Source organism: Bombina bombina, chromosome 3 (genome assembly GCF_027579735.1).
Source record: "Bombina bombina isolate aBomBom1 chromosome 3, aBomBom1.pri, whole genome shotgun sequence".
Taxonomy (NCBI): Eukaryota; Metazoa; Chordata; class Amphibia; order Anura; family Bombinatoridae; genus Bombina; species Bombina bombina.
In genome coordinates, this window is record NC_069501.1 from 631,478,863 (window position 1) to 631,499,882 (window position 21,020).

General features: G+C 41.1%; 1 protein-coding gene across 3 annotated transcripts in view; it reads left to right on the forward strand.

The window, feature by feature from the left end:
- DHX40 (DEAH-box helicase 40) overlaps positions 1–21,020 on the forward strand; it is a 527,461-nt gene that overhangs the window by 263,232 nt on the left and 243,209 nt on the right. For all 3 annotated transcript variants that reach the window (XM_053707320.1, XM_053707319.1, XM_053707321.1), the window contains exon 9: positions 2,633–2,719. In XM_053707320.1, coding sequence (XP_053563295.1) covers positions 2,633–2,719 — 87 coding nt within the window. The remainder of the gene's footprint in view (positions 1–2,632; positions 2,720–21,020) is intronic.

Consider the following 21,020-nt stretch of genomic DNA (forward strand, 5'->3'; position numbering starts at 1 on the left):
CTTGCCACCTGATGTTACATTCCAGCTGATCATATACAACTTATGGTTTGAGTATACTGCACCAATATTAATTGGCTTTTATATACACTTCAAGCCTTTTTCTCTTCGTTTACTAGAGAAAAATCATCTAATAGACCTGCGCCATCTACCACCACTACCTTATCTCCATACAGTCACAGAGGAGAGACTGCAAGAAGGCTGCGGTCTAATCTAAAGGAGAGTATCAGTTCTTAGTTAATCTGTTACAGAATATTGTGTTTTTTCCAATATTGTGTTTATTCCATCTAGCACTTCTGTACATTGCTTGTATTTTCATGTAGTAGGGCTTGCTGTATGGAGAGAGTAAATTCTTCATTAATTAGGTGGCTTATGAAGGATGACAATCTCCTCCACACCCCCTGGACAACATCACACTCCCACCACATATGTTTGTATGTTCCCCTCTCTCTGCATCCCCTATAACATAGTTCATTCCCCTGTATGTCCATATGAGCAGTTCTAACTGGAGTCAGGTACCAGCGGAAAATAGTTTTCATAGCATTCTCCTTTAAGTCCACACTCAAAAGACCTTTGTCTCCCGATTGAAAAAGTGATTCCCAATCCTGTCTTTCTCTAACTATGTCTAGCTCCCTTTCCCACGCTATCATTGTGTGTGTCTTAGGCATATTTGGGGGGAATTGAATGGCCACATAGAGCCTGGATATGGAGTGTTTGGATCTATTGGGAGTGATGCTAGGAATTTCCAACACTGTAGATATCTTTTTTGGTGATTTGTTTAAGAAGGCTTGAAGGGAAGTTTTTAACTGTAGGTAAAGGTACCAGTGGAGCTTTAAAGGCTCAATCCTATCCTGTAGCTGGGAAAATGCTAAAATGGACCAATTTTTCAAAATATCCGCCACTCTATACAGTCCCTTATTTTGACATTTTTGAAGATGGTAACATGTGTCCCCCTGCAATAAATATCTGATTGGCATTAACACGGAATGTACTGGCATAAGGTCCTCTCTTTTCCCTATTTGTGTCCATATTTTAACTGTCAGATCTGCCGTGTGTACCGTTAGGGTAGCTTCTCCGGCCCTGGCTGTTTTCATGTCCCACAAAATAGAGTCTGGTTCCCCCCATCCCCCAATTCCTGCCTCTAAGGCAATCCAAACTGCCTCCTCTGACCGTTTTTAGTAACATGGAGTCCTGCACTGCCCTAACTGATTTATAATAGTCCATCAGATTTGAGGCTCCTACCCCTCCTTACGATTTATGTCTGTGAACTAGAGATTTTGAGATCCTAGACGATATTGTTCCCCTAATAAAAGATAACAGCTCCCTTTGCATATTTTCTATATCCAATTTGATGATCGCTATAGGTAGTGCTCTGAATATACGAGGTAAAACATTTATTTTTACTGCCGCCAACCTACCAAGCCAAGAGAAATTATAATTTTTCCATTTCGCAAGGTCTCTTCTGATCTGACGAAATAATGGAGTATAATTATATTTATATAGGTGTTGTGTTGGCTGCGGGAGATTAATTCCCAGATATTTGAGTGTGTGTTTCACCCATCTAAAGTCGAAATTCAGTTCTAATTGTTTCTGGGTCTGGTAAGGGATAGCTATGGGGAGAACTTCACATTTATCTACTTCTATTATTTAAAGGGACAGTCTACTCCAGAATTTTTATTATTTAAAATGATAGATAATACCTTTTTTTACCCATTCCCCAGTTTTGCATAACCAACAGTTATATTAATATACTTTTTACCTCTGTAATTACCTTGTATCTAAGCCTCTGCAGACTGCCCCCTTATTTTAGTTCTTTTGACAGACTTGCATTTTAGCCAATCAGTGCTGACTCATAAATAACTCCATGGGAATGTTATCTATGTAGCACACATGAACTAGCTCTTTCTAGCTGTGAAAAACTGTAAACATGTGCTGAGATAAGGGGTGGCCTTCATGGGCTTAGAAATTAGCACATGAGCCTACCTGGGTTTAGCTTTCAGCAAAGAATACCAAAAGAACATAGCAAATTTGACGATAAAGTAAATTGGAAAGTTGTTTAATATTGCATGCCCTATCTGAATCATGAAAGTTTTTTATTTTGACTAGACTGTCCCTTTAATTTGTTTTGTTCTCTTCTGGTATACTTTGTTGTAAAGGATACCAAGGTAGGCTCATGAGCTGCTGATTGGTGGCTGCACATATATGCCTCATGTTATTGGCTCACCCTTTGTGTTCAATAGTGCATTGCTTCTTCTTCAAAAAGGGATACCAAGAGAATAAATTAAATTAGATAATAGAAGTAAACTGGAAAGTTGTTTAAAATTGTATTCTTGAAACATGAAAGAAAAAGTTTGAGTTTTATGTACCTTTAACTAAGTCTGATGTACTTCCTTATATATAAAAATGTGTTACAATCTTATCAACCAGAGAGACTGGACTACTGAACATTTTTAAAATGAAAGTAAAATATCTTGTTATCTTTTATGATGTGTCCTTATCTTTTCTTTGCTATATATTTGTAACACAAACAGCAAATACATTTCTTAGAAATATGATCTTTCTATGACCACCTCCTATATTTCTAAAAAGCCTTGGCGCTGCATTGCTTATCTCAGTATTTCATATTCCTTTGCAGATATGTGATAGACAGTGGGTTTGTCAAACAGCTAAACCACAACCCGAGAGTTGGACTTGATGTTTTGGAAGTTGTTCCCATATCAAAGTAAGACAAATAGAACCTCAAGCAGATGATATGTTAAAGTGTTTTCAAACAATATAAAATGTGTGTTAGATTTTAATATGGATCAGGGCAATACAGGTAAAGACATGATGTTCAGGCATATGAAAAAAAATCAGTAATCAACACTGCATGCATACAAATCACCATATTGAATATCCAAGATATACTGGATGCCTTAAAAGAGAACACTGTGCTGATTCAATACTATGTTAATAGTGCTAATATAAAAAAATATTAGAAACTGAGTAAATTGCTTTGCAATCAATACTTCTGGCTATTTTAATGTGCTTCTTACCAGGGATCTGCAGTCATAATTTTCTGCCTATATACTGGATTCCTGATATCAAGTAAGTGTATGTCCACAAATAACATATCTATACTATAAAAGCGTTTGTAATGCGCCCGTCGCCATTGTCAGTTGCACGCGCAGCCAAACGAAGCATTTAACCAAAGAAACTAACTGCAAGCACAAAGTATTACCAAAAAACACCTAACCGCCTGCACGAAGTATTAACAAAAAACACCTAACCGCCCGCACAAAGTATTAACAAAAAAACACCTAACCGCCCGCACAAAGTATTAACAAAAAAAACCCCTAATTGCCTGCACGAAGTATTAACAAAAAAACCTAACCGCCCGCACAAAGTATTAACAAAAAAACACCTAACCGCCCGCACAAAGTATTAACAAAAAACACCTAACCGCCGCACGAAGTATTAACAAAAACACCTAACTGCCCACACAAAGTATTAACAAAAAAAACCTAACCGCCCGCCTGAAGTATTAACAAAAAAAAACTAACCGCCCACAAGGAATATTAACAAACACCTAACTCAAAATGTAACCTCTAAACCGCCAACCCCCATATTGCTAAATAATAAAGTAATTAACCCCTAATCCGCAAATTAAAATATTAACCCATAAACCCCCAAACCCCTACAACGCCAACTACCTAATTACAATATTAACCCCTAAACCGCCAAACTCCCACAACGCAAAAAAAATCAATCTAATCACTAAGCCCCCTAACGTAAAACCGCATAAATGAACCCCAATTATATCAAATTAAAAAAAATCGAACATTACAAAAAATAAAATAACAAAAATTAAAAAAAAATAAACGTAATTATCCAAAATATTTTTTTTAAACCTAAAATAATACCACTATAAAAAATCCCCCCCAAGGGGTCGGAGCCTACACTCAAAGCAGCAAGGCACATCTTGGTGAAGCTCTGGGAGTTTGAACAGATATTTACAAGTTACTGGCAGCAAACTAATAATACTTTGAACATCTAAGCAGGTTCACACTCCTGAGATTCCACAGACTCTAAGAGCGGATGATTCAACTGTGTTCTGCCTATGTTCTTTGAGTCAGCTACAGTGCAAACCTGATCACAGGCGATGACCAAAAGAAGCGAATCCTGTGCAGGTCTGGGGCTGCCGCAAAATAAACCCCCCTACCTCCGCAGTGTGTGAGGCTGGGGGTGAACTCTTGCAGATTCAACATGGTGGTGATGCGCTTTGAAGAGAGCGGAGGCGTGCTATTCATCATCCCCCCCTGTATACCGGGGTTACGATATCCTGTAATAGGATAACAATTTTCACTTTTGCAAACAGCTTATTGTTCAGTACAGCACAAACTGAACGACACTAGGAAAGGACTGTGGGGGAAATACATCAATAGGGGAGAGTGTCCTTATACTAAGATGGCGAATGCCTCTCAACTCCTCCTAAGCGAAATAGAAGATATACTGAACAACCACTTTCACCGGTTATGTACGCTCATTAAAACAGAATGGGGGAGCCTAAAAAATATAATAAACCCATCATTGGCTACTAAAAACCTACAATCCAATCTGCAGGAAGCGGCTTCTGACATGCCACGAGTTGCAGATGACTCTATAGTTGTCTCTGGGTGCTCCTCCAGAGGAGAACAAATGACTGAGCAAAGACCTACTTGGGGGATGCATTTGAGAGCCGAGGCACTCTCAGTACCAATCAACACGACATCTGAGTTGCATACACCACTCACAATTTACCTGATGAGCCAGATTGTAGAAACCCATGGTGACTACCCTGCGGAGTCTACCCAATCTGGGGATCCAGACTGCACAATGGAGCAGGCAAAAGTTATTGATTCCCCCAAGATATTGTGGCCGGTTACTGGGCTCCTAACCCTTAGCGATCAAGGGTCTAATCAGCAATAGACACAGGATGCCGTGCAGAGTGACATATCATCCAGGAACCATCATGCAAAATGCGGCCTGCAGCCTGGGCCTCTGAGATTACGCTCCTCTGTTGGTCCGGGACTTTGCATCTACCAACCTTCCTACGGTATTCTATCAAGCGAGGCACACTTCTCACTCATGTTCAGGTCTAGATCACAGCTTATAACGAGAGACAGGGCTGGAGTGGGTTAAATATTTCTCATTCAGAGGTAGGTGGTTGCTTTGAGACTGAGATACTGTCACCAAAACACAATCTCTAAAACGGACAGCTCGACCTCCTGCTTAATGGAGTTCCCTACAAGGTTTTCTATTGGGACTTTATACATATACCCCAGAGTGAACTGAACTTTGTGTTTTAAGGGCATCCCTATGCTGGTCAGTAAGTCCTCCTCACCTATCTAGTGATTTTAGATATGAAGACAATGTCTGAAATGATATAGTCACCCCCTGTTTACTCAAGATCTCTTCCATTTTTAAATTCTTGTCTGTTGATAGTTTTCCAGGCTGGCCATAATTTTGTTAATCCAATAATTTAATTTTGTTCAAAACACATAATAGAGTCTAAGAATTGACAAGAGATTGGTGGCAGGAACATCATGTGTTTAGAGAGGCTGCTGCTCATCACCCACTAGCTACACTCTTACCTTATATATAATGGGGCACATTCATGTCAATGTAGTTATTTTCATGGGTTTCAACATCTCCAATACTTAGGCTCGACATGTACAGTATATAGCAATATTTAATTTTCACAAATCTGGTCTGCAGCGATCACACCTCCTAGTTGTAGAATGAAAGCAAGCAGATTATTATACTCGTGCCATAATAGTCATATTCAGAATTCATATAGGATTAATTGGAGACACTTAGAGCGGTCCTAGGCAGGGTATAATGTAGAGCACTTATATATAACAAATACATTAGCCACTATTCTCTTATTAATTTGTATTGATATGTTTTATGCTTATGTTTGCCTGTATTGATAGTCCATGATCATTTAATTGAAGTTCCCAGTTTATATCTACCGTTGTATAAATACTACAGTAGTAGGTTTTCATGGAACAATTTTTTTTTCTACCAGCTTATTAACGTACAAATGCTAAGATCCTGAATTGTATCACAACTAAAATGGCAGTTTTATTTTATGTGGTTTATATCCCTACTCCCATAACACTTTTCTTAAAACCAGCTAATCCGTGTCTAGTGTTAAGCCATGTTGTCTACGGCCGAGGCAACATGGAAGTAGTTTATATATAATATACCAGAACAAAGATGACATAATAGTATTTTAATGAGTATTCATTCCCCTATCTCAATAAGCTACCCTAAGAGTCATAAGATGTGCAATACCCTTTATGTTGATCTAACTATGCCCAATCTGCTGCTAATATTGTTGAAAGTACATTAGCTATTTTAAAAAAAATAAGATAACTGAATCTTAGCCTGCCGAGGGTACTGATTTTCAGCTCCCCTTCTTTGCCATTAAATAATGGTATTTATAGACTAATTTGCTTATAAATATGTGTTCGAGCCGCAGCCTTAGCTCCATCAAATTCTTTGGACTGATGAGTTGTAAACAGATGTGACATTTCCCAAAGGGTTTTATGCTTGTACTCAAAGAACAATGGGAGGTCTCTAACCCTGTTTTAAACCCCCCATCGGTCAAGTTTAACCTGCGTATATAGGTTCAGAAGTGACTGATATAGCCCATCAGCTGTCCTAATCTCCTAGCACCCTAATTAAACAGTAAACAAAGACAGTATTGGGCAATATACGCTGTCTATAACAATGTGCTGTCAGAATTGTAGCTTTAGCTTTACCAAGTTTTTACATTTTCTTATTTCAAAGGTCCAAGAGTGACCGCTTGTATCATTATCTTTCCTCCCCTGGGTCATTCAAACTTAATTGTGCCCATGAGTGGTTCTATGTGGATATTGAGGAAGTTACAGTTTATATAAAATGAGGTTTAATCAACATGCTTACTAAAGTTAATTATTTTTAAGTACTTTGTTCATCAGATATGTCAGATAATAGGCAATGAAAATGATCTTAATGTGTATTTTGTCACCATAATGTAGTAGTTCCTATTGTGCCTTTACCTGATTTTGACTTCTGTGTATTTTTCATTTATTGTACTCGCTAACAACTTAAAAAAAAAAAAGTTAACATTTCAACAACAACCCCCCCCCCAATATTAACCCCCCCTAATCTAACACTAAACTACCAATAGCCCTTCAAAGGGCTTTTTTTGCATGACATTGCCCTAAATTAAACAGCTCTTTTACCTAAAAAAAGTACCCCCTAACAGTTAAACCCCCACCCAACCAACGCCCCTAAAATAAATAAAAAAACTCAAGTCTAAAAAACCTAAGCTACCCATTGCCCCTAATCTATGGGCATTCAGCTCTTTTGCTACCCATTAAAATAAAAAAGCCCTAATCTAAAAAAAAAAACCACTAACACTAAAAACATAAATTACAAAAAATAAAAAAATCTAAAATTTACTAAAATAAAAAATTCGAAACTTACAAAAAATAAAAGTAGTTATCCTTTAGGGGCAATGGGTAGCTTAGGTTTTTCAGACTTAAGTTTTTTATTTTGGGAGGTTGTGTGGGTGGGGAGGGGTTACTTTTAAGGGGGACTTTGTATTTTTTTAGGTACAAGAGCTGTTTAACTTAGGGCAATGCCCTACAAAAGGCCCTTTTAAGGGCTATTGGTAGTTTACTGTTAGATTAGGGGGGGTGTTTTTTTGTAGTTTGCTTCTTTTTGCAAACAAATGTAAAAGTTGCCATAGCTATGCATAGTGAGTACCTTGCACTCAGAGCATGTGCTGAGAGGGAAATGCATGTACACATGATCTACTGTAGTATGCTCAGTGGATTATCTGCACAGTAATGTTATCACATAATTAGTAATCATTTTTGCAAATGCAATTTTTCAAAACCTTTTTCTCTTGTTAAGTGTATCCAGTCCACGGATCATCCATTACTTGTGGGGTATTCTCCTTCCCAACAGGAAGTTGCAAGAGGATCACCCACAGCAGAGCTGCTATATAGCTCCTCCCCTCACTGCCATATCCAGTCATTCTCTTGCAACTCTCAACAAAGATGGACGTAGTAAGAGGAGAGTGGTGTATTATAGTTAGTTTTTTAACTTCAATCAAAAGTTTGTTATTTTTAAATGGTACCGGAGTGTACTGTTTCATCTCAGGCAGCATTAGAAGAAGAATCTGCCTGTGATTTCTATGATCTTAGCAGAAGTAACTAAGATCCACTGCCGTTCTCACATATTCTGAGGAGTGAGGTAACTTCAGAGGGGGAATGGCGTGCAGGTTTTCCTGCAATAAGGTATGTGCAGTTAAAATATTTCTAGGGATGGAATTTGCTAGAAAAATGCTTCTGATACCGGATTAATGTAAGTTAAGCCTTAAATGCAGTGATAGCAACTGGTATCAGGCTTATTAACAGAGATACATACTCTTATAAAAGTGTAATATAAAACGTTTGCTGGCATGTTAATCGTTTGTATATATGTTTGGTGACAAAACTTATTGGGGCCTAGTTTTTTTCCACATGGCTGGCTTGATTTTTGCCTAGAAACAGTTTCCTGAAGCTTTCCACTGTTGCAATATTAGTGGCAAGGGCCTATTTTAGTGCTTTTCTGTGTAGTTAAAATACTGACAGAGACATTCAGCTTCCCTCTGCATGATACAGGACATCTCTGAAGGGCTCAAAAGGCTTCAAAGTCATGTTTGAGGAGGGTAACAATCACAGTAGACTGTGGCAGTTGTTGTGACTGTGTTTAAAAAACGTTTTTGTCATTTATTATTCTGTTTTTGTTATTAAGGGGTTAATCATCCATTTGCAAGTGGGTGTAATGCTCTGCTGACTTGTTACATACACTGTAAAAATTTTGTTAGTGTAACTGCCTTTTTTCACTGTTATTTAAAATTTTGTCAAAATTTGTTTCTCTTAAAGGCACAGTAACATTTTTTATATTGCTTGTTAACTTGCTTTAAAGTGTTTTCCAAGCTTGCTAGTCTCATTGCTAGTCTGTACAAACATGTCTGACACAGAGGAAACTACTTGTTCATTATGTTTAAAAGCCATGGTGGAGCCCCATAGGAGAATGTGTACTAAATGTATTGATTTCACCTTAAACAGTAAAGATCAGTCTTTATCTATAAAAGAATTGTCACCAGAGGGGTCTGTCGACGGGGAAGTTATGCCGACTAACTCTCCCCACGTGTCGGACCCTTCGCCTCCCGCTCAAAGGACGCACGCTAATATGGCGCCAAGTACATCATGGACGCCCATAGCGATTACTTTGCAGGACATGGCTGCAATCATGAATAATACCCTGTCAGAGGTATTATCCAGATTGCCTGAATTGAGAGGCAAGTGCGATAGCTCTGGGGTTAGACGAGATACAGAGCGCATAGATGCTGTAAGAGCCATGTCTGATACTGCGTCACAATATGCAGAACCTGAGGACGGAGAGCTTCAGTCTGTGGGTGACGTCTCTGAATCGGGGAGACCTGATTCAGAGATTTCTAATTTTAAATTTAAGCTTGAGAACCTCCGTGTATTGCTTGGGGAGGTATTAGCTGCTCTGAATGACTGTGACACAATTGCTGTGCCAGAGAAATTGTGTAGGCTGGATAAATACTATGCAGTGCCGGTGAGTACTGATGTTTTTCCAATACCTAAAAGGCTTACAGAAATTATTAGTAAGGAGTGGGATAGGCCCGGTGTGCCCTTTTCCCCACCTCCTATATTTAGAAAAATGTTTCCAATAGATGCCACTACACGGGACTTATGGCAGACTGTCCCTAAGGTGGAGGGAGCAGTTTCTACTTTAGCAAAGCGTACCACTATCCCGGTTGAGGACAGTTGTGCTTTTTCAGATCCAATGGATAAAAAATTAGAGGGTTACCTTAAGAAAATGTTTATTCAACAAGGTTTTATTTTACAGCCCCTTGCATGCATTGCGCCTGTCACTGCTGCGGCGGCATTCTGGTTTGAGGCCCTGGAAGAGGCCATCCATACAGCTCCATTGACTGAAATTGTTGACAAGCTTAGAACTCTTAAGCTAGCTAACTCATTTGTTTCTGATGCCATTGTTCATTTGACTAAACTAACGGCTAAGAATTCCGGATTCGCCATCCAGGCGCTTAGGGCGCTGTGGCTCAAATCCTGGTCAGCTGATGTGACTTCAAAGTCTAAATTACTCAACATTCCTTTCAAGGGGCAGACCTTATTCGGGCCTGGTTTGAAAGAAATTATTGCTGACATTACTGAAGGTAAGGGTCATACCCTTCCTCAGGACAGGGCCAAATCAAAGGCCAAACAGTCTAATTTTCGTGCCTTTCGAAATTTCAAGGCAGGTGCAGCATCAACTTCCTCTGCTTCAAAACAAGAGGGAACTTTTGCTCAATCCAAGCAGGCCTGGAAACCTAACCAGTCCTGGAACAAGGGCAAGCAGGCCAGAAAGCCTGTTGGTGCCTCTAAGACAGCATGAAGGAGCGGCCCCCTATCCGACAACGGATCTAGTAGGGGGCAAACTCTCTCTCTTCGCCCAGGCGTGGGCAAGAGATGTTCAGGATCCCTGGGCGTTGGAGATCATATCTCAGGGATATCTTCTGGACTTCAAAGCTTCTCCTCCACAAGGGAGATTTCACCTTTCAAGATTATCTGCAAACCAGATAAAGAAAGAGGCATTCCTAAGCTGCGTACAAGATCTCCTTGTAATGGTAGTGATCCATCCAGTTCCGCGGACGGAACAAGGACAGGGGTTTTATTCAAATCTGTTTGTGGTTCCCAAAAAAGAGGGAACCTTCAGACCAATTTTGGATTTAAAGATCCTAAACAAATTCCTCAGAGTTCCGTCATTCAAGATGGAAACTATTCGAACCATTTTACCCATGATCCAAGAGGGTCAGTACATGACCACAGTGGACTTAAAGGATGCCTACCTTCACATTCCGATTCACAAGAATCATCATCAGTTCCTGAGGTTTGCCTTTCTAGACAGGCATTACCAATTTGTAGCTCTTCCATTCGGGTTGGCTACAGCCCCAAGAATTTTTACAAAAGTTCTGGGCTCACTTCTGGCGGTCCTAAGACCGCGAGGCATAGCGGTGGCTCCTTACCTGGACGATATCCTGATACAGGCGTCAAGCTTTCAAATTGCCAAATCTCATACAGAGATAGTTCTGGCATTCCTGAGGTCGCATGGGTGGAAAGTGAACGAAGAAAAGAGTTCTCTATCTCCTCTCACGAGGGTTTCCTTCCTAGGGACTCTAATAGATTCTGTAGAAATGAAAATTTACCTGACGGAGTCCAGGTTATCAAAACTTCTAAATGCTTGCCGTGTTCTTCTCTCCATTCCGCGCCCCACGGTGGCTCAGTGCATGGAAGTAATCGGCTTAATGGTAGCGGCGATGGACATAGTGCCATTCGCGCGCCTGCATCTCAGACCACTGCAATTATGCATGCTCAGTCAGTGGAATGGGGATTACACAGATTTGTCCCCTCTACTAAATCTGGATCAGGAAACCAGAGATTCTCTTCTCTGGTGGTTATCTCGGGCCCATCTGTCCAAGGGTATGACCTTTTGCAGACCAGATTGGACAATTGTAACAACAGATGCCAGCCTTCTAGGTTGGGGTGCAGTCTGGAACTCCCTGAAGGCTCAGGGTTCATGGACTCAGGAGGAGAAACTCCTCCCAATAAATATTCTGAAGTTAAGAGCAATATTCAATGCTCTTCTGGCTTGGCCTCAGCTAGCAACACTGAGGTTCATCAGATTTCAGTCGGACAACATCACGACTGTGGCTTACATCAACCATCAAGGGGGAACCAGGAGTTCCCTAGCGATGTCAGAAGTCTCCAAGATAATTCGCTGGGCAGAGACTCACTCTTGCCACCTGTCAGCGATCCATATCCCAGGTGAAGAGAACTGGGAGGCGGATTTTCGAAGTCGTCAGATTTTTCATCCGGGGGAATGGGAACACCATCCGGAGGTGTTTGCTCAATTGGTTCTCCGTTGGGGCAAACCAGAATTGGATCTCATGGCGTCTCGCCAGAACGCCAAGCTTCCTTGTTACGGATCCAGGTCCAGGGACCCAGAAGCGGCACTGATAGATGCTCTAGCAGCGCCTTGGTTCTTCAACCTGGCTTATGTGTTTCCACCGTTTCCTCTGCTCCCTCGTCAGATTGCCAAAATCAAACAGGAAAGAGCATCGGTGATATTGATAGCTCCTGCGTGGCCACGCAGGACCTGGTATGCAGACCTAGTGGACATGTCATCCTTTCCACCATGGACTCTGCCTCTGAGACAAGACCTTCTAATACAAGGTCCTTTCAATCATCCGAATCTACTTTCTCTGAGACTGACTGCATGGAGATTGAACACTTGATCCTATCAAAGCCTGGCTTCTCCGAGTCAGTAATTGATACCTTAATACAGGCACGAAAGCCTGTCACCAGGAAAATTTACCACAAGATATGGTGTAAATATCTTCATTCGTGTGAATCCAATAATTACTCATGGAGTAGGGTTAGGATTCCTAGGATATTATCCTTCCTCCAAGAGGGTTTGGACAAAGGATTATCAGCTAGTTCTTTAAAGGGACAGATTTCTGCTCTGTCTATTCTTTTACACAAGCATCTGGCAGAAGTTCCAGACGTTCAGGCATTTTGTCAGGCTTTAGTTAGAATTAAGCCTGTGTTTAAACCTGTTGCTCCTCCATGGAGCTTAAACTTGGTTCTTAAAGTTCTTCAAGGGGTTCCGTTTGAACCCCTTCATTCTATTGATATCAAACTTCTTTCATGGAAAGTTCTTTTTCTGATGGCTATTTCCTCGGCTCAAAGAGTCTCTGAGTTATCTGCCTTACATTGTGATTCTCCTTATCTGATCTTTCATTCAGATAAAGTTGTTCTGCGTACAAAACCTGGGTTTTTACCTAAGGTGGTTTCTAACAAGAATATCAATCAACAGATTGTTGTTCCATCATTATGTCCTAATCCTTCTTCAAAGAAATAACGTCTTTTGCATAATCTAGACGTAGTCCGTGCCTTGAAGTTTTACTTACAGGCTACTAAAGATTTTCGCCAAACATCTAACCTGTTTTTTGTTTACTCTGGACAGAGGAGAGGTCAGAAGGCCTCGGCAACCTCTCTTTCTTTTTGGCTTCGGAGTATAATCCGTTTAGCCTATGAGACTGCTGGACAGCAGCCTCCTGAAAGGATTACAGCTCATTCTACTAGAGCTGTGGCTTCCACCTGGGCCTTTAAAAATGAGGACTCTGTTGAACAGATTTGCAAGGCTGCAACTTGGTCTTCCCTTCATACTTTTTCCAAATTTTACAAATTTGATACTTTTTCATCTTCGGAGGCTGTTTTTGGGAGAAAGGTTCTACAGGCAGTGGTTCCTTCCGTTTAAGTTCCTGCCTTGTCCCTCCCATCATCCGTGTACTTTAGCTTTGGTATTGTTATCCCACAAGTAATGGATGATCCGTGGACTGGTTACACTTAACAAGAGAAAACATAATTTATGCTTACCTGATAAATTTATTTCTCTTGTAGTGTATCCAGTCCACGGCCCGCCCTGTCCTTTTCAGGCAGGTCTAAATTTTAATTAAACTGCAGTCACCACTGCACCCTATGGTTTCTCCTTTTCTCGGCTTGTTTCGGTCGAATGACTGGATATGGCAGTGAGGGGAGGAGCTATATAGCAGCTCTGCTGTGGGTGATCCTCTTGCAACTTCCTGTTGGGAAGGAGAATATCCCACAAGTAATGGATGATCCGTGGACTGGATACACTAAAAGAGAAATACATTTATCAGGTAAGCATAAATTATGTTTTTTTCATTCAGGTGGTGAGAGTCCATGATGAATTACTCTTCCTGAACGTTCTATAAAACCCCACCCACCTACTGGTAATCAGTCTAGTCTTTGCCCCCGTTGGAGGAAGGTGAATGAAGGTGCTTCTGATGTTCTTCTGTGAGTGATTTGAGGTCCTTTTCCCTCTCATAGAGCATCTATTAGATGCAGGGGGTGTATGGGGTAGTGGCACAATTACTACCCTATGGGAGTTAGTCACAAACCTTCCACAGGTGTCATCAGGACCTGTCCTTGGCCATCAATATACTCCTATTCCATATCCTACAAAAAAAAACTAAAATAAAAAAATCTAAAATTACAAAAAATAACAAATTTTAAAATTACAGCAAAAATAAATGTAATTATCCAAAATATTGTTTTAAACCTAAACTAAAATCCCCAAAATAAAAATAAAAAACCTAATCTAACACTAAACTACCAATAGCCCTTTAAAGGCCCATACAAATGCCCCTTTAGGGGCAATGGGTAGCTTAGGTCTAAAAAGACTTAGATTTTTTTTTTATTTTGGAGGGTTGTGTGGGTGGGGAGGTTTACTTTTAGGGGGTACTTTGTAATTTTTTTTAGGTAAAAGAGCTGTTTAACTTAGGGCAATGCCCTACAAAAGGCCATTTTAAAGGCTATTGGTAGTTTATTGTTAGATTATGGGGTGTTTTCTTTCCTATGGCATGGAGAGTCCACAACGTCATTCCAATTACTAGTGGGATATTCAACTCCTGGCCAGCAGGAGGAGGCAAAGAGCACCCCAGCAAAGCTGTTAAGTGTAACTTCCCTTACCCATAATCCCCAGTCATTCCCTTTGCCCTTGTCAATGGAGGATGTGCGAAGATGGTGTCTGAAGATATTTAATCCTTTTATGGGTACTTTTCCCTGCAAGCAATGATTAGGGGCTATGCTGTGTCCATGTCAATCTCTTTAGGAAGAGTAATGGTGACTATTTGCAGTTAGAAAGCGGCAAGGTTGTCTTTGCTTTATTTCTAACATTATTGCTACCCCTTCATAGAAAGCCAGGGTTGGTTACTCTGCTCTTTCTGTTTCTCCAGGTCCCTGATAGAGTGTGGAGGGTATATCACACCTAAGAAGTTGTTCCTGCCTTGCAGCTGGATCCACAGGTAAGTGCCTTTGCCTTCTAGGTACTGAAGGACAGCACTTGGGAGGTTAATTCCTCTTGTGGATCAATATATGGGACAGGTCTTAACCTTTTTTGGGTTAACTTCTGGGGCAGTATTTTTTAGCAGGCACTGGAATATAATTGTCCTTGTGACAAACACTAAACATGAGACTAGACATTTTTAATACCCTTATAGGAGATTAAAGGGTTAATGTATGGGGCTGTTTATTTTCCTGTTTTTAAGGAAATCCCTTTTCTTTCCTAAGATATGGTGAGTCCACAACGTCCTCAATTACTATTGGGAATATCACTCCTGGCCAGCAGGAGGAGACAAAAAGCACCACAGCAAAGCTGTTAAGTATCACTTCCCCTCCCACAAACCCCAGTCATTCTCTTAGCCTTGGTGCATGGAGCTGGTGAAGTTTTGGTGTCTGAAGAAAATTGGATTTCTTTTGCTACAAGCAAGATTTTAACTATTTTAGAAAGCCAGAGTAGGTTTACTCTAATCTTTCCTTTGTTTCAAAGATTGGGTTTAGCCGTAGTCCACGTTAATCTCTTCAGTAGGGTAGTGGTGGCTTTAAAGCAGTTAGGAACTTGTGAGGTGGGCCTTGCTGCGTTTTCCTTACATTTTTGCTGCCCTAATATAGAAAGCAAGAGTAGGTTTACTCTGTTCTTTCTTTGGTTTCAAAGGTCTCTGTAAGGAGTGGCGTCCTTCCATACCGTGTGAGCTGTCCTCCTGCCGGACAGCTAGATGTACAGTTAGTGCCTTTTGGGGCTAGGAGGCTGGCACTGTGGGGGTTAAGCTGGGAAATGCTGCCCAAACTGTATGCATTCTCTTATGGGACTAAAATCCCGGGTTCAGGATGAATTATTGGCAGGGGCAGGCACTATTGGTACGTGACATTAGAGACTGGGGTAAATACTTTTATTTGGTAATTTAAGTATATCCTCTTTTTTCCTTATGTTGGGTGACCGTGCTAGGATAAGCTAAGCAATCGATTTGTTGTTACAAGCACATTCGTGTTTTTGGGTCAGAACACTCTCACTAAGTATAGCGATGAGCTGTCAGTTGTAAAAACACGTTCTCTGTTGATTGAAAATGTTTTATAACAGAAATGTTCTCATTGAGATGGGTTGTAAATGAGAGAAACAACCATGACTGAATTGTTTGTGTAACCCTTATGGTGCTGTAGCAATTGGGACCATGCCCTCTAGGGAAATTACTTTTGGGACTAACTATATCCGCCATTGAAAGTTGTGTGACGGGAAAGTTGCTGCTATGATTGCAGTGGTCGTTTAAAGTGCGTGCTTGTGTTGCGGCGCAGTTTTCACTTGTGTAGGTCATGTGACTTGTTTCTCTGTCTTAAGTTTTAACCAGCGGAGTGGCGCCCTTTCTATCCAACAGCTCACAATTGGCAAGAGAGCTCTGCCATGTTGCAGAGAGTTTATGCAAACAACCATGAATTTAGAGATGACCGTTATAGCTTGTCTCTAATCATTTTCAGGAAAGCTTTTGCGATCCGATCTTACGCACCAGTTTCTGAATCCTTTTTTCTGTGTCTGACTTAAAGTGACAGTAAATAAAATATACACATTTTGATCTTGTTAAAATTTTTAACATGTTAAAATAAAGGGATTTCATTTTTCTCATTTTATTTTAAACTACAGATAAGTTAGATTCTGTGTTTAATTATTTATGTTATTTATGTTTGTTATGTTTAGAGCACAAATTGTTCTACTAACAATTTTGTCCAGCTTGCTTAGCCAGCATTTTTCTAGGTGAACCCAATGTCTCTCAGGTTAATGCTGTTCAGGCAATGCCACAGCTTTCTCCTTATATAATGAAGCAGGCTAGGGACACCCCCAGAAGCCCCCTCATGCACTGGGCATCACCATCTTTGAAGCCACATGAGGGAGGGGGGCTATATTGGGCTATTTTATTAAAAATACATATTGTTTTTATAATTTTTTTGTGTAATGTTACTTTACTAAGTGCCTCAACCCACCAAGGCACTTAGCACACTTACAGAGCATCATAAGCCTGCCCGATGGCTTCTGATGCTCTGTCTGACTGCTGGGCTCCACGTGGAGTCAACCGGAAGTGATCGCTCCATGGGAACGATCAAAATGGAGCCCAGCAGTCAGGAACAGTATTGCTGGATGCCTCAACATCGATGCATCACTGCAATACTGTTTGAGCGGCTTCCTGTGCTCAGATTGTCCTCTCCTTGCATTTATTGCCCTCTATATTTTCCATAGTGTAGCAGTCCCATCCGTTCCCGCCCCGTGCATGCTCCCACCCCCGCCCCCATGCACGCCCCCGCACCCGATCCTGCCCCCCTCTGGCGTATACCCGCCAGTGATGAGCCACCCACCCGCCTCCCTGCAATGGCTCCCACCCACCAACGATCTTCACCATCGCTGGTCGATGCAGAGAGGGCCACAGAGGATTGGGGAAATATGAAATAATTTAATTTATCAGATAAGCATAAATTATGTTTTCTATTTTACATTTAAAATGTTCTTTTAATAACAAATACAAAATTGTGAAGTATAGTGAGACTCTGTAAGAGTGGATACAGTAGTTTTAAACATTTTAGAAGGTGATATACACATTGACAAAAATTTACGAAAACTATTTGATGAGTACAGCTTTATTGGTTGGTTCATGGAGTTCCTTTGGTCTATGGCTATCCCTCTATTTAGTAAATAAATTAGATAGGAGAGAACCATTTTCTATGACAATCACCTGCTAATGACAGGTAGATGAGACCCTCCTTTGAAAAACAGGGGAGGGGTCCTCTCTTTCAATAACGGGGTATCATCTACCACTGTATTTTATGCAGGCTGAAAAAGACCCTCCATTTTATTAAACACATACCTAGACAGAGGGCAACCACTACCATGGTTATCACTTGTAGATTTGATGGGCAAGTGACAGGGAGTCTTATTCCATACTAAAAATAAGAAGGGGAAATAGGAAATAGCCTTACTTAATCTCCATAAAAATGTGTTATACTATCCAGTGGGGCAGGGGATTGCCATTTTTTCTGTTAGCTACCAGCTCCTTTCTTGGTCAGACATAAGATAAGTGCTGCTGCATGTTATCACAATTTTTATGGGAATTGCTTCTCAAAGTGATATGCAACATCTCAGTAGAAAGGACAGGCTCCCTCTAAGTTTTGACAGGGTGGAAAAATTGCCTCTGGGATTGTTCACCACCACTAGCAATGACAAAGTGCCTCTGAGACTGTTTACCACCACTAGCAATAACAAAGTGCCTCTGGGACTGTTCACCACCACTAGCAATGCCAAAGTGCCTCTGGGACTCTTCACCACCACTAGCAATGCCAAAGTGCCTCTGGGACTCTTCACCACCACTAGCAATGACAAAGTGCCTCTGGGACTCTTCACCACCACTAGCAATGACAAAGTGTCTCTGGGACTCTTCACCACCACTAGCAATGACAAAGTGCCTCTGGGACTGTTTACCACAACTAGCAATGCCAAAGTGCCTCTGGGACTCTTCACCACTACTAGCAATGCCAAAGTGCCTCTGGGACTCTTCACCACCACTAGCAATGCCAAAGTGCCTCTGGGACTGTTTACTACTACTAGCAATGCCAAAGTGCCTCTGGGACTCTTCACCACCACTAGCAATGCCAAAGTGCCTCTGGGACTCTTCACCACCACTAGCAATGACAAAGTGTCTCTGGGACTCTTCACCACCACTAGCAATGACAAAGTGCCTCTGGGACTGTTTACCACAACTAGCAATGCCAAAGTGCCTCTGGGACTCTTCACCACTACTAGCAATGCCAAAGTGCCTCTGGGACTCTTCACCACCACTAGCAATGCCAAAGTGCCTCTGGGACTCTTCACTACCACTAGCAATGACAAAGTGCCTCTGGGACTGTTTACCACCACTAGCAATGACAAAGTGCCTCTGGGACTGTTTACCACAACTAGCAATGACAAAGTGCCTCTGGGACTGTTTACCACTACTAGCAATGACAAAGTGCCTCTGGGACTGTTTACCACTACTAGCAATGACAAAGTGCCTCTGGGACTGTTTACCACTACTAGCAATGACAAAGTGCCTCTGGGACTGTTTACCACTACTAGCAATGACAAAGTGCCTCTGGGACTCTTCACCACCACTAGCAATGACAAAGTTCCTCTGGGACTGTTTACCACCACTAGCAATGATAAAGTGCCTCTGATACTGTTTACCACCACTAGCAATGACAAAGTGCCTATGGGACTGTTTACCACTACTAGCAATGACAAAGTGCCTCTGGGACTGTTTACCACCACTAGCAATGACAAAGTGCCTCTGGGACTGTTTACCACCACTAGTAATGACAAAGTGCCTCTGGGACTGTTTACCACCACTAGTAATGACAAAGTGCCTCTGGGACTGTTTACCACCACTAGCAATGACAAAGTGCCTCTGGGACTGTTTACCACCACTAGCAATGACAAAGTGCCTCTGGGACTGTTTACCACTACTAGCAATGACAAAGTGCCTCTGGGACTGTTTACCACTACTAGCAATGACAAAGTGCCTCTGGGACTCTTCACCACCACTAGCAATGACAAAGTGCCTCTGGGACTGTTTACCACCACTAGCAATGATAAAGTGCCTCTGGGACTGTTTACCACCACTAGCAATGACAAAGTACCTCTGGGACTGTTTACCACCACTAGCAATGACAAAGTGCCTCTGGGACTGTTTACCACCACTAGCAATGACAAAGTGCCTCTGGGACTGTTCATATAAAGAATGACAGACAGATGACTGTTCCTTTTTTCCACACTGAAGTGAGAGGAGTACAATCTGTAGCAAAGTTTGGTCCACTGTCTGAGAGAAAGTGTAATTGTTTCAACAAATATGTAAGCTTACAAAGAGATTCACAGCACAATTGTTTATGATTTATGATAAACATATGTGCAGTGACAATCATTTACAGACAGAGTTGGCTTCTAAATACATTTCTGCTTCTGTGTATGACATTATTATGAATGTAAAATTGCTAAAGGACTTAACAAATATCCAGAAAGCTAAGGAGATGGCACCTCAAGTCTTTAATTACATTTCAAAGATTTAGAACACACACCATGCAATAATATTTTTTTATTATTATTATTAAACATGTATTGGAGCTCATACTCAAATGACTAAAATGTAATCTACTCAAATGGACTAAAATCACATAGAAATCAAATCCAGAAATCACCCACGATGCATATCAGATGTTTATATAGAAAACGCTAAAGGAATAGAATGTGAGTCCATGGTTCCATCAAGTTTTTAGAGACAGTTTCACTTGGGTAGTTAAATACGTCTGAGTATAATATCCCATACTCTAGAGTAATCACAGATGTTCTCTTCTGTTTTAGATCCAGAATAAATGTTATATATATATTAACTATAAAAAGTGAATCCACCCTTCTGGGTCAGCTACCTGGGGGCAGATATGTGGATAATAGAAACCAAAGAAAATGCACTCACAGGAGACCAAAAGGTTTGCTGCACCCCTGGTCTGTATCAGGTGTTATCTCCTATATGATTGCCTTAAAATCAGGTGTGGAGTTAAGTCCACAGGGGTGGATGGTCCCCAGTCTGTACATCCATTCCGCTTCATGTCTCAGGAGAATTTTTTCTCTGTCTCCACCCCTGTCCAGTTTCGGAACATGATCGATGAGGATAGTTCTTATAGAAGATACCGGATGGCCCTTCTCAGCACAGTGGCGCGCCACAGGTTGATGAGAGTAGCCTTTGTCCAAAGCTTGTCTTGTGGCTGATCTATGCTTGGCCATTCTTTCTTTCATGGTCCCCTGCGTTTTACCTACATAGTAAAGGGCACAGGGGCAAATGAGGATGTAGATCACATGTGTTGTGTTAAATGAAATAGAGAACCTGGTCTTAAAAATTTTGTTTCTGTGGGGGTGATGAAAGGATTTGGTTGCAATTAGGCTGTTGCAAGTTACACATCCTATGCATTTATAGCAACCTTTGATATTGGTCCTCTGTGTGT